Source organism: Dipodomys spectabilis, unplaced genomic scaffold (genome assembly GCF_019054845.1).
Source record: "Dipodomys spectabilis isolate Male_0828 unplaced genomic scaffold, ASM1905484v1 ptg000422l, whole genome shotgun sequence".
Classification (NCBI taxonomy): Eukaryota; Metazoa; Chordata; class Mammalia; order Rodentia; family Heteromyidae; genus Dipodomys; species Dipodomys spectabilis.
In genome coordinates, this window is record NW_024871099.1 from 6,405,329 (window position 1) to 6,429,195 (window position 23,867).

Consider the following 23,867-nt stretch of genomic DNA (forward strand, 5'->3'; position numbering starts at 1 on the left):
GGAGCCCAGGGCAAGCCAGAAACCCACCCAAATAAGGAAGAGGCCACAACCATGGCAGAAAGCCACCAGCAGATTACATGTCCTACCGTGGGGGACGGGCCTGCCAAGCCACCTGCCTGTCGCAGGGTGGTGAAGGGTTACTTTCAGGCCAGGAGAAGCGCCTGGAGGATCAGGTTATAGAAAGCATTCCAGAGACCTGGCCATGGGGACAGCGGCCTACTGCACAGATGTGTCTGTATTTGGAAAACTGGGAGAAAGGGGACAGAGAACCAGAAAGGTAGACAAGTGGCCAGTGGGAGGAGAGGGAGGAATAGTCTGGGTGAAGGAAATTGTTGAGTAGCTTTCTTAAAAACACAAAAGCCAGGAGCTGGTGGCTCACAACTGTAATCCTAGTTTTTAATCCTCAGGAGGCTGAGCTCTGAGGATAAAGAAAGGAAAGAAAAGCCAGATGTTGGTGGTTCATGCCTGCAATCCCAGCTACTCAGGAGGCTGAGATCTGAGCATGCAGGTTCAAAGTTAGCCAGGGCAGGAAAATCTGTGAGACTCTTATCTCCAATTAACCAGTAAAAAGCCAGAAGTGGGGCTGGGAAGGTGGCTCAGTGGTAGAGTGCTTGCCTTGCATGTCGGAAGTGGTGCTGTGGCTCAAGTGGTAGCACAGCAACCAGGCCTAGAGTTCAAGCCCCACGATCTCACACACACACACACACACAGCCAGAAGTGAAGTGGATCAAGTGATACAGTGCCAGCCTTACGCACAAAAGCTCAGGGACAGTGTCCAGGCCCTGAGTTTAAGTCTCAGGACCAGCCCAAAAACAACAAAAAAGAGGTCCCTGCTGGGAGTTGTGGTACATGTCTGTAATCCCAGGCTGAGGCAGGATGTAGAGCTCAAAGGGATTTTGTTTTTTCAACAAGTAATTGGGGACACATCGGGAAAATTCTTAGTTGCTAAAGACAGTGGTTTAAGCCCTTCTTCCAAAGGAAGAAATAGGGCCTTGAGAATGTTGTGGAGGAAAGTGACTAAAGGCACACAGGATGAACATGGACTGATGGGCTCACATCTGCCCATAGCCAGCAGCTGACCAGAAGTGAAGAGGCCTCACTGAGCACTGGGATGGAAGAGGGGCTGGGACGGGAGATGCACCTCTCCTAACAAGGACAGGTAACTGACTCCCTGCACACAAAGGCTTGGAACAATGCCTGCCATCAAGACCACCACACATGAACCGAGGCTGAGCATGCACCCCAATGCTTGGCTGTCTCAGGTTTACTTCCAAACAAATTATAGCCTCAGCCAAGGTTCAAGGAGAAAAAGAGAGCCCTCTCTTGACAGGATCAACAAGGAGTGTGGCTGCTTTTAACCACAGCTAGTCCTACCTTACATCAACAGAGGCATCAGCTGCCTTTCTACTTCAACATTCAATCCTCTCTAGTCAATTCCTCACTTGAGAGATAAGAGGAATTGCTTTTTTTTTTGGTGGGGCCTGGGTTTGAACTCAGGGCTTGGCACTTGATGAGAAGGTACTCTACTACTGGTACCACACCTCCAGCCCTTTGGTGCATGGGTTATTTGGAGATAGCATCTCACTTCCTGCCCTGGTGTGTGCCTGGAATGTGGTGCTCCTTTTTGCTGTATCCCATTATAGATAGCTAGGATGACAGAAGGACGCCACCATGCCCAGCTTCTTTCATTGAGATGGAAGAAGATTCCTTTGCCTGAGCTGATCTGGAATCACCTGCCTCCAGATCTCAGCTGCCTAAGTAGCCAGGATTATAGGCATGAGCCACTGACTCCCACCTGGGCAAAAGAATCTTTTAAAACACAAAACCATGATGCCTTCCGCTGCTTAAAAGTGCTCGTACAAGCCGGGTGCTGGTGGCTCACGCCTGTAATCCTAGCTACTCAGGAGGCTGAGATCTGAGGATCGCGGTTCAAAGCCAGCCCGGGCAGGAGAGACCATGAGACTCCTATCTCCAATAAAACCACCAGAAAGCCGGAAGTGGCGCTGTAGCTCAAGTGGTAGAGCGCTCGCCTTGAGCTGAAGAGCTGAGGGACAGCACCCAGGCCCAGAGTTCAAGCCCCATGACCGACCAAAAAAAAAAAAAAAGTGCTCGTACAACACCCCCACTCCCTTACACATACAATAAGCACCCAAAGATTTTCAGGACTGGCATGGTCCAGTTTCTTGCTCAGCTTCAGCCTCTGAGTTCTAGCCTTCACACAAGTCTTTTTTTGGCAGTAGTGGGACTGGAACTCAGGACCTTAGTGTAATGTAGCTAAAGCGCTCTACCACTGAGCCCTGCACTTCAGCTGCATACTCTTTCTTCATGGCCTCAAGCCTCTTTCCTCTGATCCAGAGTAGTTTTCTTGTTGATGCTCACATAGCACACTGCCAGTTCACCTTTGTAATTTCACACTGCTGGATTTTCTGACCATGGAAGCCCTCCTGCAAGGCTGCGGTCCTTCAGGATGGAGAAGTGATTTTGTCCCTTGCTGTGTTTGTACAGCTGAGCACAAAGCAGAGACAAGATGAAATACTTCCCCATGACTTAAGCCCTGACAAATTAGTTGTGGAGGGGATGGAGTCCCTAGGATTCTAGTATCTCCATCGACCCTTTGAAATGGTTCATCTGGTAGACAATGAGCCCTACTGTGTGCCAAGTTCTCTTGTGGAGATAGGAAAGGGCAAAGAATAAAATAGGTAAAAGTCTCTGCAGTCACATAGCTGGAGGTCTGGGGCAGAGTGGCAATATACAAGATAAATTCTGAGATGGGCACTAGAGGCTCACACCTGTCATCCTAGCTGCTCTGGAGGCTGAGATCTAAGGATCATGGTTCAAAGCAACCCTGGGCAGGAAAGTCCATGAGACTCATCTCCAATGAAAACTGGAAGAAGAGCTGTGGCTCAAAGGGGTAAAGTGCTAGCCTGAGCTGAAGAGCTCAGGGCCAGCGCCCAGGCTTAGTTCAAGCCCCACGACCAATTCTACAGTGTTAGTGATATGATACAACACAAGGAAAAGTTAAGGAAAAATACACACAGCTATTAATGCCATAATTTCAAAACAGTGGCCAGGGAAATGCTCACAGAGGATGTGTCATCTGGTGAAGACATAAAGGAGGCAAAGGATGCATGTGGGCAATCTGGGAGATGAATGTTTGGGGCAAAGTACAAAGGTCCTATGGCCAGTGTGTCTAGGGCAGGGGTGATGAGCAGATCCGGCAAAGAAAAGGCTCTAGTTCTACCCTGAATGACATGGAGCCATGGAGGGATCCCGAGCACTGAATGGACCTGAGCAGGTGCTCCCAGTGCCCCTCTGGCTGTATGTGAGAACAGTGGAGGAGGGGTGGGAGCAGAAGAGCTTGCTGAGGTGACTCTGGAGATGTTGTTCTAGACAAACCAGGAGGTATTATACAGGCAGTCGGGAGCTCCAGTTCTGGGCTGGAAGTTAAGATATAAGATGAGGGATATTTCCTGGAGATCTTAAGTTCCTTATAGGTACATGACCTGGCTCCTGGTGAGGTCTCTAGGATCAACAAGTACCTTAAGTGAACAACACTCTCTCTCTCTCTCTCTGACCTTCATGATAAATTACTTAACCTCCTTTGCCTTCAGCATCCCCTTTTGTAGAAAGGAGTTCACAGGTCACAGGGGTACCAGCCTCCCCAAGTATTCTGAGGAGGCTGCTGTAGCTGTGGTACAGCTCTTCCCACGTGGGAGGCCCTGGACTCCTTCCCTGGCATCGTTCCTTCTCTATCAGCTTGCGATTTGGTTTTACTGAGAATCGTGTGTGTGCGTGTGTGTGTGTACACGCGCGCATGCGTGCCCTGGCCCCCTCCACCACTCTTTTTCCACACAGCCGTCAACTCGGCCTCCAGACCCCTCTCATACTGGCCCCTCTCGCACCCGCCCCGCCCCGCCCCGCCTCGCCCGCGGTGACATCTTTGGCCTAGGACCCTGCGGCCGCCCCTCTGACCCCGGTATCTTCCTGCCCATCGATTCCCGAGTCTCAACAAAAGTAGGCCCCGCGCATTTCCTTCCAGAAACTCTCTCCTGAGTCCTCACTGCTCCCAGCGACCTGGATGACCCCCGTCCCCCGAGATCCAGTTTATACAGAATCCTCGCCACCATCGCCCCAGCATCCACAGCCCCCGGGGCACGCCGACCCCCGCCGGTGCCCGCCTGGCCGCATCGCGCTCCCCGCGGCCTCCGATAGCCCTCAGGTACCCGTCTCTCCACCGACTAGCGATTCTTGCCCCCCAGGGCCACTTCCGGCCTCGAACTGCGGGGCGCCTGACTCCCAGCCGCGGCCCACGCCCCCTCCCAGGGCTGCGTCGGGACTGCACCTCCATCTTCCGACACTCGAGAACGCGACACCGCACAATGCATGCAGCAAACCGTCCAATCACAGCCTTCTCTGCCTTTAGCGACCGCCTCCAACATCCGGGCCCTACCCGTCTAGCCTCGCCTTCAAGCGTGCGCGGAGAATTCTGGTCTTTGTAGTTCCCCCAACGAAAGGCCGACAAAGAAATCACCGCATAGAACTCCATTTCCCAGAGAGCGCCGCGCCCCAGTGGTGGAGACAGTACTCTTTGAACCGTGCGGTTCTTGATTGGCTAATAGGAGACGGAAGTTCCCAGATTGCCATGGAAACAAGACTACTTACCTGGAACCAAGGGAGCATCTTTGCCTGAAAAAAATCTCAAAATGCTTCTTTCTACAATGAGCCCGAAGTGGGACCAGGCATGGGTTGGGCATAAGCTGTGCTCGCCGCTCGTCTGCTCCCCGACGGCATCAACATTGGATACCTGCCTGGCATAAACAGCCTCTGACGTGCAACCAACCCCCCCAGCGAGCCGTGGTTTAGGAGAGCAGAACATGGTGTTTCGCAGACAGGTGAGCCTAAGGGGGCCTCTACCCTTTTGGGGTCTTTTTACCCTGGAAAAGGCAAATGTGGGCTAGGCCTCTACCCACAACATGCCCAGGATTCTGTAGCCTCTCCTGCAGCCCCATGCCTGCATCAACTCTTTAATTTACCCAGAAGGGATGTACTTACACTAGAGCTCTTCCAACACCCCCTCTCCCCTACACCTCTCCCCACAATGGCTCTGAGGGCGGGTGAGGGGGAGCCAAGGCCCTGCAAACGCTCAGGCAGGCATGTGAGAAAGCTCTTTACTGGGGGGTACAGCGAGGAGGAGCAAGGCCATCTCCCCCTACCTGCCCCCACCCCTCCTAGGATCCTGGGGCAAGGGAGAATGTCTCCCCCTCCCCCACCGGACCACCACTGTCTTTGGTACAATAAATAGAAAACAAGGGGGAGAGGAGGCCAAGGGTCCAGTCCTTAGTGGGGAGGGTGTGGCCAAACCCCTCTCCTTGACCCTTTCCCCAGGCCCCAATCAGTGCAGGCCTCACCCACCCCAGCTGGGTAGCAGCAATTCCAGTCTAGGGGGAGAGATGAGGATGGGAGCCCAGGGCCCCCAGATGGGGGGGGGGGGTATGGCTTCAGGAAGGGCCCCAGAGAGGGGGCGGGGTCATGAGCTGGCTGCTGTGCTCTGGGGTACACCACGGAGGCCCAGGCGAGGCCCCAGAGAGGCAGGGTCATCAGGGGGTGGGAGAGGTGGACGACCTCCTGTCATCCGAGTCCGGAGGGCTGAGGCAGCCGGGTGCTGGGGGGCAGGCGCTGGGTGAGGTGGGGAGTCTGAAGGGCCTCCCACCAGGCTCACATCCATCAGCTCCGGGGGTGGTGGTGAGGTTGGTGATGGGGGACGGCCAAGGCATCGGGGCTGGGGGGGTAACTGGGCCCCGGTCCCCGGCAGTGATGAGGCAGAGGTAGGGGCTTGATGTGTCTTGTGGGGCACATCGCCCCCTGCCCAGGGGCGCAGCGGCTGGGAGGGCAGAACCTAAAAAAGCAAAAGGGGTGGGGTGATGGAGACCCAGGTTCTGCAGCCTCTGGTACCCCACACCCACTTACAGAGCCCCCACAATACCTGGGGGCTGTTCATCTCACAGTCAGAGATTGGGGGCCCAGGGCCCCCACAATATCGGTTGCTGTAGCGGTAGGCCCGGTTGTCACTGGAGGAGCCACTGGAACCTCCTAGAAGCACCAGGGAGAAGAGGCCGCACAGGTGAGAGGTGACTGAGCCTGGTTCACAGCCTAGGCCAGGTTTGGGCTCTAGGACAGAGCCCCTTTGAAAGATCCAGTGTTTTTTTTTTGTTTTTTGTTTTTGCCCTCCTGGGTTTGAACTAAGGGCAGGTATTCTATCACTTGAGTCATGCTCCCAGCCCCAGTCCAATTTTGAGCTGCGGAATGGGAGTCTTTCTAGCTGTTACAGAACCAATTTCAGGAGTCTGAGCAAGCGTGAAGGGGGAGCCCCCCACCCCATCTCCGCTGGGAACTGAGAAGCAGGCAGTTTGGAAGCTCGGGGCGCTGAGCACCCACCCGAGCTGGAGATGGAGCTGGCGGTGCTAGAGGAGGGGCAGGTGTCGAGGGGCGCGGGCGAGGTGGAGGCACTGCTGCCTGCCGGGCCCGTGTTGGTGGCCTCGTCGGCCGTGCGGCGGAAGAAGCCATGCTGCAGGGCGCCCAGGGGGCTGATGCGGGCGGCAGGCTCGTACTCCAGCATGCGCAGCACCAGGTCCTGGAAGCGGAGGTAGTCGGCGGGGCTGTGGCCCGGCTCCCCCGCCCGCCGGCCCCCGGGCCCGCCCGTCTGCACGCCCAGCACCTCCTGCAGCCGCCGTGTCCCGGGGCCCTGGTAATCCTGGCAGGGAGGGGGTGGGAGGGGGGGCAAGAGAGTGGCCGTCAGTGGGCAGGAGGGGCAGGGAGACACACACGGGGAAACAGAGGCACAAGAAAGAAAGTGGAAACAGAGAAGCTAAGACAAGGTGCAGGGAGGGCAGGGAAGGAAGGAGAGGGCAGACAATTGGGGGTGGGAGGGAGGCAGGGAAAGACACAGAGGAAGCAGGGAAGAGAGGGAGCCCCAAGTGTGAGAGTGAGGGCCACCCAGGGAAGGAGGGCTGGCATGGGGCAGGGCGCACCTTCCTGAGTTCCTTTGTCCTGCGTAGGGTCCAGCCACCCCCAGGCAGCCGCTCAAAGTACTTGCGAGCCTTGGGGGCCTGCTCCAGCATGGGGGCTGGTGGGATGCCCAGCACCTCCACAATGCGGCCCATCTGGTCCACCTGCGGGCAGGTGGTGGTCAGGGGCCCCAGTACAACCAGGTCCCCTCCTGCCCCCTCCGGCACACCCCGTCCTGAGGGCGCACCTCATTGGAGCCACTGAAGAGAGGCTCCCCAGTGTGCATCTCTACCAGGATGCAGCCCAGGGACCACATGTCGATGGCCAGGTCGTAGGGTGTGCCCAGGAGCACCTCCGGGGAGCGGTAGAAGCGGCTCTGGATGTACTGATAGATCTAGAGGGAATAGAACGGTCAGGGCTCCCAGGTGGTGGGAGATCTGACCTAGCACCAGCCCCTTGCTGTCATAGCTCTCAGCATTCCTGCCTAGGAGCCTCCGGCACCATCTTGCTCAGCAGCCTGTGGCTGTCCCCTTCCGTGGCCTTCTAGGTCACCCCCAGTCACAGGCTGGTGGTCCCCAGGGCCCCAACACTAGTATAACTTAGGCCTGCTCACTGAGCAGCACCAGACCTGTGACCAGCCAACTCCAACATCACAGCTGGAGCTACAGAACTGGCCTTACTCCTCAGACTCAAGTTCCTCTTCCTGGTGGGCAGTACCCTCACCCTGTGGGCCTCTCTCCTACCTCCTTTCCCACATCCTGGAGCCATCTCCTTCCACTGCTGGCCCCGCCCCACTCTGCCCCTCCCACGCCCTTGCCCCAGCAGGTCTGAGCCGCACCCGCTGGCCAAGTTGGCAGGAGCTGCCGAAGTCCACGATCTTGATGGCACTGCGCTTGGGGTTGCAGAGGAGAATGTTCTCTGGCTTGAGGTCGCAGTGGATGATGCTGAGTTCGGGCGTGGCCAGGAAGAGCAACGCTGTACAGAGCTGCTGCGCCAGCTTCCGGGTCAGGTTCAGCGAGACGCCTCGGAAGTGTGTGTTTCGCAGGAGGTCATACAGGTTGTAGGACAGCAGCTCGAACACCAGGCACAGGTGGTTCCGGAACATGAAGTGCCGCTTCAGGTGCACTGCCAGGGGAGGGCCCACACAGGAATTAATCTGTTTCTTCCCAGCCATGCCCCCTTGCTATGCCCTTGGGTGCCACCAGCTCGCCACAATGTTTCTAATGGCAAGGAACTGGCTCACTTACTGTCCCTTGGGCTCTGCCAAACCTCTGATTAAACCAAAAACTTTCTATTTGCTCTCAGCAGGCCTTTTAACACTTCACATTTAAAATATAACACCATTTTTGTGAGTTTTGTGGAGCGGAAAGGTGCTTTTCCATTTGCTCTCCTTATAAAATACAATCTACACACTCTTTCTAATAGGACCACCCCCCCACCCCCAGTCATCAAATTAAAGCTCTGCTGCCACAAACTGTCACCTCATGCAAGTGACAATACCCAGTTCCTCAGTTTCTTATCTCCAACATGGGCAAGAATGTGAGCTGTAAGGGAGGTGATTGATGTGACCTGCTCACAGCAGAGCCTGGTAAACACTGACCACTTTTACCAAGCAAACAGGAATAATCGCAAAGGAGGCAGGGGAATCCAGAGAACCACTGAAGTGGAGGACCCCAGCCTGCTGGCAAACCCAGGTGCTCTGTGCGGAAGCCAGCCAGCTCCAGGTCTTACCTATGTAGTACTTCATCTCTGTGTCATGCTGGTTCATCAGCTCCAGCAGCCGCAACTCGATCTGTGCCTGGTTCAGGAAGGCCTTTTTGTTCTTGATGATCTTGATGGCCACCAGCTCCTGGGTCTGATGATCATAGGCTTTCACCACCTGTTGGGGGGGGACACAGCACCAGATGAGGAGGGGGTCAGAGCCACATGCTGAGCTTCTCCCTCCAGCCAGGAGACCCACCAACTACACTGGTCCTCCAACCAACGACTCCTGGCTGAGGGTTCACCCTCAGTGGACACTGGTATCAACACTGGGTGCAAAGTAAGTTCTCTTGTATGCAGTCTCTGGTTATTTCTACTTCTCCAGAAAAGTAAACTGAGGCACAACTAAGTGGCTGGACTGAGGTGAGTGGTCCTGCACAAGACTTGAAGCCACAGAGCCACAGTGTGAATGTGGGCTCCTATCAGCAGGTGCCGGTGCCCCCACCTCCTGCCCGCACCTGGCCAAAGGAGCCTTTGCCAATCAGAGAGTCAATCTCGTAGCGCTCCAGCCAGCGCTCGCCACTGCGCACAATGTAGTCATGGTTGTCGTCATCGTAACCATGGTTCAGGACCCGCTTCTCCTTCTTGGTGCTCGAGTCCTGGGGTGGCACCTGCTGGGCCCGCCGTTTCTTCTTCGCATAGTACACCTGCCCAGCCAGGTGGCCAGGAGACAAGGACTGGTGAGTGACCTGTGCCAGCAGCCAAGACCCCTGGGCGCCCTGCCCAGGCGCCTGGCTCCCTGCCCACCTCATTGATGTACTTGTAGGTCTTGATGAGATCCACAGAGAGCTTGCGCAGGGGGGCTGAAGTGGCATCCCGGAAGGCCAGCGGCAGCCTCCGAGGCAGCAGCCGCACATCAGGCAATGTCTGTGGGGCAGGGGGGGCAGATGCTGAGGACAGGCCTTCCCCTCCCAACTCTAAGGGGAGGGCTAATTAAGGGCTGCTGGTCCCTGGTGACCACATGTACTTTCTCATCACTGGCCCCCCACTAGAATGTAAGCTCCCCAAGGGCACAGATCTGGTCCTGGCTGCCATCTATCTCCAGCACCTTGAGCAGGGCCTGGCACACAGGGGGTGTTCCCTAGTAAGCTTTCCCGAGTGAAGCTGTGAGTTTACTTCTGACCTTTCAGGCTGGCCTGAAGTCAGCCCTGCATGCTTTTGTTTTTTCCCCAGTCCTGAGGCTTGAACTTAGGGCCTGGGCACTGTCCCTGAGCTTCTTTTGCTCCAGGCTAGCACTCCACCACTTGAGCCACAGCACCAATTTCAGTTTTTTCTGTGTATGTGGTACTGAGGAATTGAATCCAGGGCTTCATGCATGCTAGGCAAGCACTGCACCACTAAGCCACATTCCCAGCTTTTACTCCTGAGCTTCAGTGGGAGCAATATTTCAGAAGCCTGGCACTGTTACCTCCTCCCTGCCCCCTTCCCCACAAGCCTTCTACCTGAGACCACTCTGGACATCCAATAGTTGAGCTCCTCTTCCCCCTGGGATTTAACTTCTAGCCTTTAACCTTCACCTCAAGGCTCTTGGCCTCAGGATGTGGATCCCTGGATCTCCCATCCATTTTGCTTGTGTGTGTGTGTGTATGTGTGTGTAGCAGTATTAGGGTTTGCAGCTCCTCCATTTTGCTTGTGTGTGTGTGTGTGTGTAGCAGTATTAGGGTTTGCAGCTCCTGACTGGTGTTCTATGCCTCTTGAGCCATGCCTCAAGCTCTGCTTTTTACTCGTTATTCTGGAGATGGAGTCTTGAACCATCATCCTCCAGCTCTTAGCTTCCTGTGTAGCTAGGATCATAGTTTCCAGGCTCCATTTTGTTTTGATGTCTTAGCCTTAGAGATTCTGTCCTTGGATCTTGTCTGTAGCTTGTCTTCAGCTCGCCTGTCTTTCCCACTTGCCTTTTGCTCTAGACCTCTTAGCATTTAAATGGCCATGTGCCAAGACCTGTTCTGAGCATTTGTTTGATCCTCGCACACTGGGAGGGAGGGAAGGGTCATCAGTGGTCCAGTCTTACAGAAGAGGTGACATATATGAAGAACCACAGTGGTGGATAGTCACCAGGCAGGGCAGCATTTGTACCCAGGCTGTCCAAACTCTTACCTCTGCCTGGAACTCTTTCAGTCCTTTGAGGCCCATGAGGTCCTTCGGAGACTCATGTGCAATCAGATTGTGTACTGAGACCCATCTATCCCAGCCTCCATCTACCCTCAGGCAGGTGAGGAGCCAGCTGAATGCCTACCTGTGTGTGCTCCTGGGGCCCCGGGAAGCCAGAGAAGGGGCCATGGCCTGGTGGAACGGCCATGGTGGGCTCAGAGGGCCGCAGGGGTGCGAGGCCTGGAGCGGGAGCCCGGCCGGGGGGCGCCTTCTCGCATCCTGCACCTCGGCTGCCACCGCCGCTGAGACCTGAGAGCAGGGGGGAGATGAAGAGATGACATGGAAAGAGGGTGTGGAGGACAGGAGCAGGCAGGGGAGAGGTGGGTATGAGGAGGAAGGCAGAGAAGAGGGAAAGCAAAAGGTGCAGCAGGGCAACAGGTAGCAACACAGAAGTGGCAGGGGAACAGCAAAGTCCCTCGACAAATGAAGATCAAGTAAGTAAATGAGACAGCACACATGTGAAAGAGAATGATTGGGGCCAGACGGGGGTGGGAGGAGGCAGATGTAGGCCATGACAGGAAAGGGGGACAGAAAGACACCAATCATTGGGAGGAGGGAAGAGGAGGAAAACAGCAGTCTGGGGAGTAGAGTTCATTCTTTTCTCCAGGTCTACACCTGGCTCTTTTCCAGGGCCCCTCACACAGGACCCCACTGTCTTAGTCTTCCTTTAGTAGCTGGGTCTCTTCTATACCATGCATCCCTTCACTTCAAGCCTACTCTTCTCAGTGGTTTCCCCAAGCCTGAGAATTCTAGCTTTCCCTAAACCATGGCAGCTCTAAGACCATGCATCCCTAAAACCATATCAGGGTTCTTGAGGGTCTCCTGGACCCCTATGTAAGAGTATGACTACTAGGCTTTCTTGACCACAGGGTGCACCTTTCCCAGGGGACTCTCCATATCCTTCCAAAACGTCTTCTGTATCAGGTCTCTCACACCAAGGACCCTCCCCTCCAGGTAGTGCCCCTATATATATATTCCATTCCCTCTGGGCCACATCAGGAGAGTCCCCACATTACCCCAGACCCCCTCCCAGGCAAGGCCCACTCCTCATGGGAGCAGAAGAAAGTGTTTTCCCAGTCTAGAGCGATTGTCCTTTCTGCCCTCACACTGGACATCCCGTACACTATCCAATATTTCTAGCACTCCTTTCTCCAGTCACCCCTTTCTATATTGGGTCTTGCCGCCACTGTGTCTATTCCTAGAAGGCCTCCACAGCCAAATACCCCCAAACTGGAGATCTCCCCTCCCAAGTGTCCACTAAAATAAAGTCTCTGCCATCGGTTCTCTCTCCATATCAGATACCTTAATCCCATACTCTACCACTCCAGGACTCCTACTTTCTTGGGATTTCCTACCAAAACAAGTCCTCCCGCTGCCATTCCCCCCCTCCCCCTCCCCATAGTCTTCCCACCCCAGGAGCGCCTCTCCCAGCCCCCACCCCATACCCTGGTCAGGGCTGGCACCGGGCCCACGGGGGGCTGGGGCGCGGTGGGGCCCCCAGTGGGGTGGGCGAATGGCCAGCATGGCGGTGGTGGCAGCGGTCAGAAGGTGGCCGCCTGTCCCCGGCCCTGCCGGCCCGGCAAACCCTGCAGCGAGGAGGGCAAGCGGGACAGGCGGCCGGTGGGTGACAACAGCAGCCGCCGCCGCCACCGCTGCTTGGGGGTAGGAAGGGGGAGGGTCAGCCCGGGTCATGCGGGGGAAGGGGGAGAGCAGGTGGACGGGGGAGGGGCGGGTTAACCCTCGCCCCACCGGCCCCGCCCCGCCCCTAGCGGTCACCCGCCCCTGGGGACCCCGCTGTCCCGCCCCCCCTACCCAGGAGGCCCGCCCCGGCCGGCAATGCCCGGCAGGCGGGGCCCAACTGAGCTTGGCAAGCCGCACCTCCCATGGCAACAACGGTGCCATTGGTCGTCCCTGCCAAGAGCCCAGCCAATCGCAGCCCAGGGCAGCTGTTGCTAGGCGACGAAGAAGCGGCCGACGAAGCCGAGCCCAAACAAAGGGCGGGAGTGGGGCCCGACCACCCCCTCCCGACCTCCCTCTTCAGAAGGCTCCCGCGGGCCCGGCCCCTTCCAGGAATCCGACTCTGAATAGTCGGACCCGGCCCGCACCTGCCCGACGCCCCCTCTTTCCCGCAGCCTCGTGCTAATTCTCGCGGCGGTGCCGGGCAGGGCGGATCCCGTCCTACCCTCCCCGAGAACCCCTGCCGCCTCCCCGCCGTCACCGCGTCGTTACCTGGGGGCGCGGGTAAGGGGACTCAAACCGCTCGGGCAGCCCGAGCTCAGACCTGCCCACGGGCCGAGGGTATCCAGCGGACGCGAAGAGCCAGGGCCCTGATTACCCAGTAATGCAACCAGCAAAATGGCGACCACAACAAACCGGCCCCCCTGCCCCGGGCTCCGCCCCCAGCCCCCCACCGCTCCCGTCACGTGACACAGACCGCTGTTGGCGCCTGCGCTCTCCAGGTGCTTATTGGTGCACATGCGTAGCTAGCAACCAATCAGGCCCGAGGGCCTAAGGTTCCGGCCGCACACGTCACTACTAGGAAAGGAGCATGCGCCTTGTGGCCGGGCAGGCCATCCCAACCCCCACCACAACGGCTTTCTTGCCCGGCCAGCGAGCGCGCACGCGTGTCCCTGTGGTGCGTCCGGGCGGAGCGATGGGCAGCGGGCACACAGGCGTCAGAAGAGTCTTTTAATAGAAAAACAATCCCACGTGCAACAGCAGCAGCACATTCCTCAGAACCACCCGGAGCAGAACCACCCGGAGCTGAAGCTTCAGTTCTTCACCTTGGGAGGTGGCCTGGCAACAGGAGACAGCTTGTCATCTGGCTGCGGGGTCCCCAGGCCCCCAACCACGGCCCAGAGGGCTGCTGGGCTGACCCGCAGGCCCCACTCACCTGTACACGCCTACCACCACCGCGTGGTCTCTCTCGTAGGGCTCTAGGGTCAGCTGCTCCTGGGGCTTCATGTTCTCCTGCTGCATCTTCTTCACCTCTGAGGCGAATACGGCCTCCGCCGAGGCAGTGGAGTCGATGCAGTTGGCCTGCAGAGAGTCAGGGTCTCAGGGCCGTCCACCCCACGGGTGGCTACCCAGGTGGCTGGGATTTGAGGATTACAGTTCAAAGCCCAGCCCTGGGGCAGACAAATCAGAGATACTCATCTTCAATTAATCACCAAAAGCTGGGAGTGGAGCTGTGGTTCAACTGGTACAGTGCTTGTGCCTTGAGCCAAAAATCTCAGGGGCAATGCTGAGGCCCCAAGTTCAAGCCCCAGGACCCCCTCTCTCAACACACACACTTGACAGAGACAGGTAAGGGAGAGCATAGTGGGGAGAAATTGGAATATATTGTGTATATGCATGGAAATGTCACAATGAAATCTCCCCTAGTATGGCCAATGTATGTTAATAAAATTTTTGTCACCATTTTCTCTACCAAGAAATTAAGATACATGTAGTTTACATTAAAAGAGGAAAAGGCTAACAAATTCTGACCTGGTTGAAAGACACATGGGAGTTTTCTGTATTACAAATTATTTTGGAAAAAATACATCTACCATCAAAACACACATTCTGTGCCAGGATCTGCTTCCAACAGTAAACATATGTTGAATCATTTAAACCTCACATCTACCTTTAACTGAGATAAAACTAAGAAATGAGTCATAAAGGTAGGTTAAGTCATGGCTCAAAGTTACATAGTTATAATATCGGTCCTGGGGCTTGAACTCAGGGCCTGGGAGCTGTCCATAAGCTTCATTAGCTCAAGGCTAGCTCTACCACTTGAGTCACAGTGCCACTTCCAGCCTTTTCTGTGTAGAATCTCAGCCTTTCCTGCTTTCTTCAGAGCTCAGCCTCCTAAGTAGCTAGGATTACAGGCATGGGTCACTGGAGCCCAGTAGACTGGTTTTTAAATGCAAAAAGACACCTCCCCATACCTTAATGGAAATCACAAAGTGTCCTCCATTCCGCAGGAAGGTGTGGGCATTCAAGGCCACAATCCGGGTTTGATCTGGCTGGGCCACATCGGCAAAGATCACATCTACCATTGCTAGGAGAAAAAAGTGGCAGTTTCCAGTTAGACCCATCATAGATCTTCCCAGACCCTCCCATGGGAACTGTGTGTGCTCCATCATCAGCAGGTTCCTGGGGGACCCCCTGCCTCCAGTCTTACTTCCCACCCCCCCACTGATCCACCTCCCTCCAGAGTACCCCTAAGATGGGTCCAAAACCCACAATCACTCCACCCTTTTGTAAACCACGGATGCCACCTACTCTGTGGCCAGCCCTGGGCTGGGCGTGGGGGACACAGAGACGAGTCAGACCCGGACCCTGCCCTCGAGATGCTCCAGGGTCTGGGGGGGTGAGGAGGGGAAGACAGACACGTCATCAAAAGACAGCAAAGGTGAGCAATTAAAGGCAAGAGCATGTGCAGGACTTCACATGAAAATAAGCTGGGGGGGGGGGGGAGGAGGAAGTGGTAAGTGCAGGGAAAACAATACTTAAAGAAAAAAAAAAATGAATGGAATGGAAGTCTTTTATTTTTCATGAAGTGTGGATACAAAGAAAATAATGGTTTCTTTAAGAAGTGGGAAAAGTGGGTAGCAGATGCTCTCATCAATTACCTCCGGGGATGATTTGCAAGGCTTTCCCATGTTTGTACTAGACTTTTCAAAATTGTTAAAAAAAAAAAATAACGTCATTAAATTTCAAAATGGGCCCCTCTGGGCCAGGCCACAACTCAAGTTTGTGCTTTCTGTGATAGGGTCTCACCCGATAATATGTTCCCTGGAAAGAGGCTTTCAAATGGAAGCCACGGGCGGTGACTAAGGCATGGTGTTTTGGAGGGAGGCAGGAAGCACAGGGTCCTGAGGAGGGAGGAGATCAGACACCCCAACGCACGGAGGCAGCGTTGCCACTGCCACCTCTCACTGGGCCACCCTCAACTTTCCACTCCCGCGGTCCAGCTGCCCGCTCACCCATTCTAACTCCACAGGCCTCTCCCAGGGAAAGCTGGAGCTGCTGTCCTACCTGCCCAGGGCCACCCCTTCTCCAGACCCCCTCACCGATGAGCATGCGGTATTTGTGTGGGTGCCGGGCGTCCTCAATCACAGGAATGATATTGGTCCTCTTCTTGGCCAAGTTAATGAGGTCCCGGCCAGAGCGGTGGGAGAACTCGACCGCGTAGACCAGACCATCCTGAAGTGAACCCACGAACAGTTTACAATGGTACTGCACGGGGCTCATATATGCAGGGCTTACTTCTAGGCTCCTACTACACAGCACTTCAACACCCACCACTTACGGATATTATGCCCATATTCCTTAAAAGTCAGGCTGAGACAGGAAATGACTAGCTAAACAGCCAAACTATACAATCCCACTTTGTTGAACCCCAAAACCCAAGTTCCCAACAGAGGCTTAAAACCAGGCAGCCAAGCAAGACTCTAGTGCCTCCTATTTAGAATCTTAAGTTATTCAGATCCTTAAGGACTGTGATTCAAAGCCAACCTGGGCAGATAAATCTGAGTTCAATTAGCCAGCAAAAAGCTGTAAGTGGAGCTGTAGCTCAAGTGGTAGCCAGCTTCGATCAAAAAAGCCAAGTGAGCATGCAAAGCCCAGCCCACAGTTCAAGCCCCACTATAAAAAATAAGGACCAGGTGTTGGTGGCTCACACCTGTAATTGTGGTTCAAAGCCAGCCCAGGGCAGGAAAGTGCACGAGACTCTTAACTCCAATAAACTACTCAGATAAGGCTGGAAGTGGCACTGTGGCTCAAGTGGTAGAGTGCTAGCCTTGAGCAAAAAGAAATTCAGGGATAGTGCCCAGGCCTAAAATTCAAGCCCCAGGACTGGCAAAAAACAAACAAAAACAGAAGAGCTAAAGGCATTTACACTGGGCCCAGGAAATGAGACAAATTTACATGTTTAATTTTCACAACTCATTCTCCAGAGGGTTAAACTGAGGCCCAGAAAGGTGAGGCACACCTTGCCAAAAGCCATAGGATTGTCAAATATCTACCACAGACCCTGAATGTGTGTTTGTGACAGGGTCTCCCTACATAGTTTAGGCTGGCCTTGAACTCATGATCCCACTGCTTCTGCCTACAAGTGCTGGAATTACAGGGGGCACCATTATGCCTGGATGGGCCTCAGAGTTTTCACTACCAAGTTAAACAGCCTCTAATTGTATAAATAAGAAAAGATCATGAAATAAATGAACCTGGGTGCCCAGTGCTCTCTACACGGAATTCCAGGGGGAACCATACAGAAAAATGCAAGCCAGAACCATGACAACTAGTTCTCTCAAGGGAAATCAGAAGACTAGATTTTTGAGGCAGGGCCTTTTCTTTGCTGGTGATATCTGAACTAGGGCTTCTGGCTTGCTCTTTCTAGGATAAGTCCTACCATTTGAACCAGACCCCAACCTTGGAGAAAGGATTTCTTTGTAAAGAGGACAAACTTAAATAGTGCAATATCTCTATGCAATGGGTCAGCTACACCCACACTCTTCTGGCAAGAGAATCCAGGAGCATTGCTGAATGAGGTTAGGCCTTTGAGATGCTGAGCTTAATTCCTCCCAGCTGTGAGTAAGGCACTTACAGGCAAAGGCCCAGCCCAGCACCTCAGCACGGGAAAGCAGCCAAGCCCCACTCCGAGTTGGCCTAGGGGAGGCAGCTTTCGCCTCCTCCTTGTCACACCCATCCACTCACCGGGCCTACGATGTCAGAGACGTGGGAGACGGTGGTGCCTGAGGCGGCCCCAAGGTACAGCACCTTGGCTCCGGGCTTGATATGGATCTGGTCCACGCCACCCAGGATTGCTGCGGCCAGCTTGGAACGGAAGGGGTTCCAGGCTCGGTATTCAATTTTGTCATCTCCCTCCTGGCCCGGGAGAGATGAATGGGAGGAAGTCAGTGCTGGGTCCTTCTGCAGGACCCCACATCCCTCAGATGAAATGGGGTGGGTCCAGTCACAACCACACGTGGGTACACAGCAGGGATGACAGACGCAGCCCTGCCTTGCCCCGGAGGATGCTGACCCCAGGAGAAGAGAAGAGCAACAGACAACCAACGCCAAGGAGGAGCAGTAAGATCGGGCACTCTGTCATCATTTCCTGTCCCTGACACTGGGACCCATCAGTGCAGAAAACACAGATCCTGCCTTTAGTAACGCGTGGTATGGAGGCAGAAGATCAGGCCAGGAGAGGAGACAGGAAGCACAGAGCACAGACAGATGACGGTGAGAAGGCCAGGGAGAGCCATCAGGATCTGGAGGGAGCCATGTTAAGATCCTCGGCTGCCTGGCCTGGGGTGGACAGGGACCCTCTCTCACCGCGATGGAGACTCTCTTCTCTCCATAAACAGATTCTCCAGGGACCAGGTTTTTGGTGACCAGTGCATCTTCCTTTCCGCGGCAAATGAAGACACCTGGTGGGGGAGGTTGGGAAGGGGAAAGGCTGAGACCTGTGGGCTCCCGGCTTCCTCCAGTCTTGGGGCTCCCCTCCCCCAGTCCCATACTTCCTTACTCACCCTCGTGTCGATGGGGCTCCACCATCACATTCTTCCCGGACTGGTTTCCTTTCTTTCCTCCCCGGCCACGACCCCGGTTGCCCCCACCCTGGAAGCCTCCACCTACACCAGGAAAAGCAGCAGTAGGAAAGAAAGCCCCCTGCCCACCCCCGTCTCTTCCCTCCCCACACCCCATAAAAGGCCATGTCCCTACTTGCTGTCTTCACTCACCTCTTCCTCCACCGCCGCCGCCACCTCGGCCCCGGAAGCCTCCACCTCGCCCTCGCCCCCCACCAAAGCCCCCACGGCCTCCGCCAAAGCCCCCGCGACCCCCGCCAAAGCCTCCTCGGCCTCCGCCTCGACCGCCTCTGTCACCAAAGCCTCCTCGGCCTCCCCCACGGGGGCTGAAGCCTGCAGTGGAAACAAAAGACAGGAATCAGGGTGATGAAGGTTAACAGGCTAAACCAACCTTACCTGGCGGTTCCGGACAGGATAATGGAATGAATGTAGCAGCAGCAGCAAATGCAGGATGACCACGGAAGTGTCCATCAGAAACAATGGACCAATACAATGAGAAATAGCCACTATTGACCATGCCAATGACCTTACCACAGAACACAGATCTATCTGGTCTTATTCATTTTTAAGCAGGTCCTTGGGCTCGAACTCAGGGCCTGTGTACTGTGCATGAGCTTTTTTTTTTTTGGGTCCGGTCATGGGGCCTGAACTCTGAGCCTGGGCGCTGTCCCTCAGCTCTTCAGCTCAAGGCTAGCGCTCTACCACTTGAGCCACAGGGCCACTTCTGGCTTTTTTCTTTTTTTTGCTTATGTGGTGCTGAGGAATCGAACCCAGGGCCTCAGGCATGCAAGGCAAGTGCTCTACCATTGAGCCACCTTCCCAGCCCACTGTGCATGAGCTTTTGTGCCTGAGGCTAGCATGCTACCATTTGAACCACAGTTCCACTTCCGGTTTTCTGGCGGTTCACTGGGGAATAAGAGTTTCACAGAATTTCCTGCCCAGGCGTGCTTTGAACCCTGATCTTCAAATCTCAGTCTCCTGAGTGGTTTAGGATTGTAGGTTGTGAGTCACTGGTACCTGCCTTGTAATATCCTTTGTAAAGCTGCACAACAAGTAAAATTCACCAATGTTGAGCTAGGTTAGTGTATGGGGTAACTCCCTTTCTCCCTCAAAATATGGTGAGGGTAGACAAAGATTAAATTTGTAAGCCAGATCACTGATAGGTCAAGCTCACACCAGAGGGTTAGGATGGATGTGGGATTGTTGGCCCACCCAAACTCACCCACTGTCAATTTCAGTTGAGTCCAGAAAGTGTGCAGGTCCTGTGGCCATAGGATCCCCACCAAACCTTGGGAAACACATTTTCATACCCCCCTCCCCCATGGCTGGAAAGAAGTGCTAATATCCAAATGGATGTTGGCAACATACAGTCCCCTGCTCGTTTATCTGTTTCCAAGCTTGCAATGTTCACCCAGCCCATGGGAAAACAACAACCAACTGTCCTTCAAGGATGACCAATAGTCAACAGGTGCTTTAGGAGTGGTCAGTAAAATAAAGCTGAAGACAAGCCAGGTGCTGGTGGCTCACGCCTATAATCCCGCTACTCAAAAGGTTGGGATCAGAGAATTGTATTTTGAAGCAAACCCCAGGCAAGAAGACTCCTATCTGCAATTAAGCACCAGAAAACTGGAAGTGTTGTGGCTCGAAGTAGTAAAGCACTAGCCTTGAGCAAAACAGAGCTTAGAGACAGCACCAAGGTCCTGAGTTCAAGCCCTACAACCACCACCAAGTTGAACATCAACTTGGAAAACTTTTGTTTTTGTTGTTTCAGGTCAGAGCAAACTTTTTTCGATTACATAAAACAATGTTCAAAGCAGACAGAGTTCTGGTACTAATCGACTCAATATTTGATTTTTCTGTGATGGTTTCAAAAGCTCTGAAGTACTACTCTGGAAAAAAAAAAATCACTTTAGTTTGCATGATCAGTTTGAAACTTAATGACAGCTAAAATGATCTTCCTTGAAATAACTTACTCAATAATAAATTTACAGCTGGGTGCTGGTGGCTCACACCTGCAACACTAGCTATGTGGAAGGCTGAGATTGGAAAAACGAAGTCTCAAGCCAACCTAGGCACAAAAGTCCGTCAGACTTCCAGCTACACAGGGAAATAAAAAAATAGGAGGATCACATTCCAGGTGGATGCGTGGAAAGGGATGGAGACTCTATCTCAAAATTAACCAACAAATCAAGATACATTATAGTCATAATCTGACCTGCTGAATTAAAACTCCTCCATACAACTACTTTTTTTTTTTTTTGGTCGGTCGTGAGGCCTGAACTCTAGGCCTGGGTGCTGTCCCTCAGCTCTTCAGCTCAAGGCTAGCACTCTACCACTTGAGCCACAGCACCACCTCCTGGTTTTTCTGCTTATGTGGTGCTGAGGAATCGAACCCAGGGCCTCACGCATGCAAGGGCAAGCACTCTACCACTGAGCCACCTTCCCAGCCTCATCTACTTATTTATTTTGGAAGAAGTAGGTTTGCATTCAGGGCCTCACACTTTCTGAGCAATAGTCTTATCACCTGAGACATGCAAGTGTCTGTCCATCCTTTATTTTTTTTTTTCAGAGAGTCTTGTGTCTGTTTTGTTTGTTTTTTTGGGCAGGTCCCAGACTGAAATCCTCCTACCTGGGTAGCTGGGACCACAGAGGTTGCCACCACAGGCCTGTTTGAGATGCAGGTTCTTGATGACAAGTGGGATTACAAGTGCAAGCTACTATATACTTTGCTATTTTCTCCCTTCCCTTCCCTACTTCCCTCCCTTTCTTTCTGTCGGTGGTGGGGCTTGAACTCTGGGCCTGTGCGCTGTCCTTCAACTCTTCAGCTCAAGGCTAGTGTTCTACCACTTGAGTCACAGTGCCACTTACAGCTTTCTGAGTGGTTTATTGGAGACAAGAGTCTCTGACTTTTCCTGCCTGTGTTGGCTTTAAACCGCAATCCTAGATCTCAGCCTCCGGAGTAGCTAGGATTACAGGCGTGAAACACCGGCGCCCGGCTTGCTAGTTATTTTCTATTGATGGATTGTGGTCCTGGGGTTAGATCTCAGACCACAGTTGAATTTCCAAACTCCGTAACCTAATGTAACACTGTTCACTTTTTATCCTCTGCTCCCTCTACTGTCAGCTTTCCACACAGCAGCCAGTTGCTGATCTCTCCCAGGCAGGTCATTTCTCTGACCAAATCCCTCCAAGGGCTTCCACCACATCCAAAATGAAATCCAAATTCCTTTTCCTGACTTACAAAGCCATACAACAGAGTGTCCAAACTCTCCTAAGTTCTGGGACCTACTCAGAGATGCTGGTTTCATTGCTTTGGGCATTTGTGGGGCATTACACTCTCTTCCCATCCCACTGCCTAGGGTCCTGCCACTGGGGCATAGCCTTGGCTTTCTATTCATGCAGGTCTCTGCACCAACTAGAGGATTTTCCGTTGTTTTCAGTAACCATTACATCCCCAGTGCCATCTCTGTATCCAACACAAAATAGGGGATCAATAAACATTAAAGGAGACAGTGTTTGTGCGTGATTCTCCAGTCTCTGGTCCTGCCTCTTGGAGAAAGCACCTCTTTCCATCCAGAAAGCAGGGGTCAGACAGTGATCAGTTGTCTTGGTATAGGAAGATGGCCATGTCATCACCACTGAGGACACTAGGGAGCAGGCAAGGTTGCCAAGGAGTCAATTCCCACCTCATTAAGTTGGAAAGAGTAAATAGCTGAACACAAAGTACAGGAGATAAACACACGGTCTGCCTCGCAGTTTGAATGCTATGATTCAAAACAGAGGAATGAGTTTCTGGATTAAAGGTAGGAGGGAAGAAAACACAAACTGATTCCTGAGGAAAAGCAGCCCACAAGGGTGCTTGCAGAGATGTCAGGGTCTTAGCACAGTACACAGTCTAGCAACCCTCAACCCTATTTCATGAGATCCCCAAACACTGAGGAATGGGGAGAGATTCCTCAAACTATGTGCAAGTGACTTTATTTGTACACACATATACACACATGCACACACAAAACAACTCAAATGAGGCAGACAGACAATTTTGGGAACTGTTAAAATTTCCCCCAACTTAGGGAAGCAAGTTCTCCAAGACAGGATAGGGGGGTTGGGAAAGCCTGATTTAGGAATTTCCAAGACACCAGGAAGGACTCTAACTTTAAAAACTAAAAAAAAAAAAAAAGCCAGGTATGACCGTGTGCGCCTGTAAACCCATCTACTCTGGAGGCTGAGACCTGGAGCACCCGAGTTCAAAGCTAGCCCTAGAAGAAAAGTCTGTAATACAGATTCCGTCTCTAATTAACCAGCAAAACGTTGACCTGGAGGTGTGGCTCAAGTGGTAGAATGCTAGCCATAAAAGAAAGCTGAGTAAGAGGACACTGCCCAGGTACTAATACAAAAACCAAAACAACAAAATTCACACAAAAGGGTCGGGTTGTAGCTCAAGGGAAAAAGCAAGTGGAGGTGGCAAAGTGGACCAGAGTCTTGGTCAGGCACAGAATATGGGGACAGGGTGTTCAGCTCGGAGGGCTTGAGATCCGAGGGATGGTGGTGGTGGTGCGGGAGAGAAGTCGGAGGATCCCTTAGAGCCAGCTCCCGGTCTCAGTATCTGGGTCTCTAGCCAGAACCCCAAAATCCATTCATTCAAGACCCTGGAAGATGTTGGAATCCGGACAATGACTTGGGATTTCCGAGCAATAACCCTGGCCCAAACTCAACAATCCTGTTGACCGCCTCTAATCCACGAAACCCAGGTCAAGACCCCTCCAGTCACAGCCCCACAACGGCCACAGGCCAAGGCGACCGTGACCTCCAAATCCGGTCACAACTCCCCCCCCCCACCAGGCCTGGGGTCAGAGGTCAGGGGTCAGGGGTCAGGATCGATCCTAGGGCCGACCTGGGATCCCCATCCCCACACGAGACCGGATCCCGCGCTCAGAACGCCGGGCCCTAGGCCAAGGCCCCGCCCCTCCGATTCCCGCCCGTCTCCCTGCACCCCTGCCTGGACCCCTGGCCCCAGCTCCGGACCGCACCTGGCTTCATGGTGGTGGGCGCTGTAGTTGCTCGGCTCCGAGGAGTTTGTGGCGTCCCAGACTCCACGAGTCAGGAGCAAGCTTTCGCACGTGGAAAGGAGCGCAGGCGCGCGGCAGGGTCCGGCGCGTGACGCAACCACGTAGTCCCGCCCCCGGCCTCACAGAGCCCGGAACTCAGCGCGCGTGCGCGGCAGGCGGGGCTCTTGGCCTGGCTAAGCACCGCCCCTCACATTTGTGATTGGTCTTCTCCTCTTAGTGCGTTCCGCAATCCTTAGCTCAAGGCTGCTTCCGGTTTCCCCTTTGTCCCGCCCCTCGCCCTCAACGCGGGCTCTGCGGTGAT

General features: G+C 54.0%; 2 protein-coding genes across 5 annotated transcripts; both read right to left on the bottom strand.

Moving 5' to 3' along the window:
* Positions 1–5,154: 5,154 nt before the first annotated feature.
* Positions 5,155–13,284, bottom strand: Dyrk1b (dual specificity tyrosine phosphorylation regulated kinase 1B). Of its 4 annotated transcripts, XM_042668199.1 has the most exons (12): positions 13,147–13,284; positions 11,003–11,166; positions 9,514–9,633; positions 9,225–9,413; positions 8,737–8,884; positions 7,844–8,130; positions 7,253–7,399; positions 7,029–7,169; positions 6,716–6,751; positions 6,436–6,631; positions 5,984–6,090; positions 5,155–5,896 (listed from the first exon to the last, which is right to left on the bottom strand). In XM_042668199.1, exons 2-12 carry the CDS (start codon positions 11,063–11,065, stop codon positions 5,528–5,530), a joined length of 1,803 nt encoding a protein of 600 aa, XP_042524133.1. In that variant the 5' UTR covers positions 11,066–11,166; positions 13,147–13,284; the 3' UTR covers positions 5,155–5,527. The 4 variants fall into 4 exon arrangements, with proteins under 4 accessions (XP_042524133.1, XP_042524134.1, XP_042524132.1 ...); XM_042668200.1 differs by lacking the exon at positions 6,716–6,751; XM_042668198.1 differs by having other exon boundaries at positions 6,436–6,751.
* A 308-nt stretch (positions 13,285–13,592) lies between these two features.
* Positions 13,593–23,655, bottom strand: Fbl (fibrillarin). Its single transcript, XM_042668189.1, has 9 exons — positions 23,528–23,655; positions 18,651–18,830; positions 18,441–18,542; positions 18,244–18,338; positions 17,623–17,793; positions 15,978–16,110; positions 14,850–14,962; positions 13,811–13,956; positions 13,593–13,713 (listed from the first exon to the last, which is right to left on the bottom strand). Exons 1-9 carry the CDS (start codon positions 23,535–23,537, stop codon positions 13,689–13,691), a joined length of 975 nt encoding a protein of 324 aa, XP_042524123.1. The 5' UTR covers positions 23,538–23,655; the 3' UTR covers positions 13,593–13,688.
* Between the last annotated feature and the right edge of the window lie 212 nt (positions 23,656–23,867).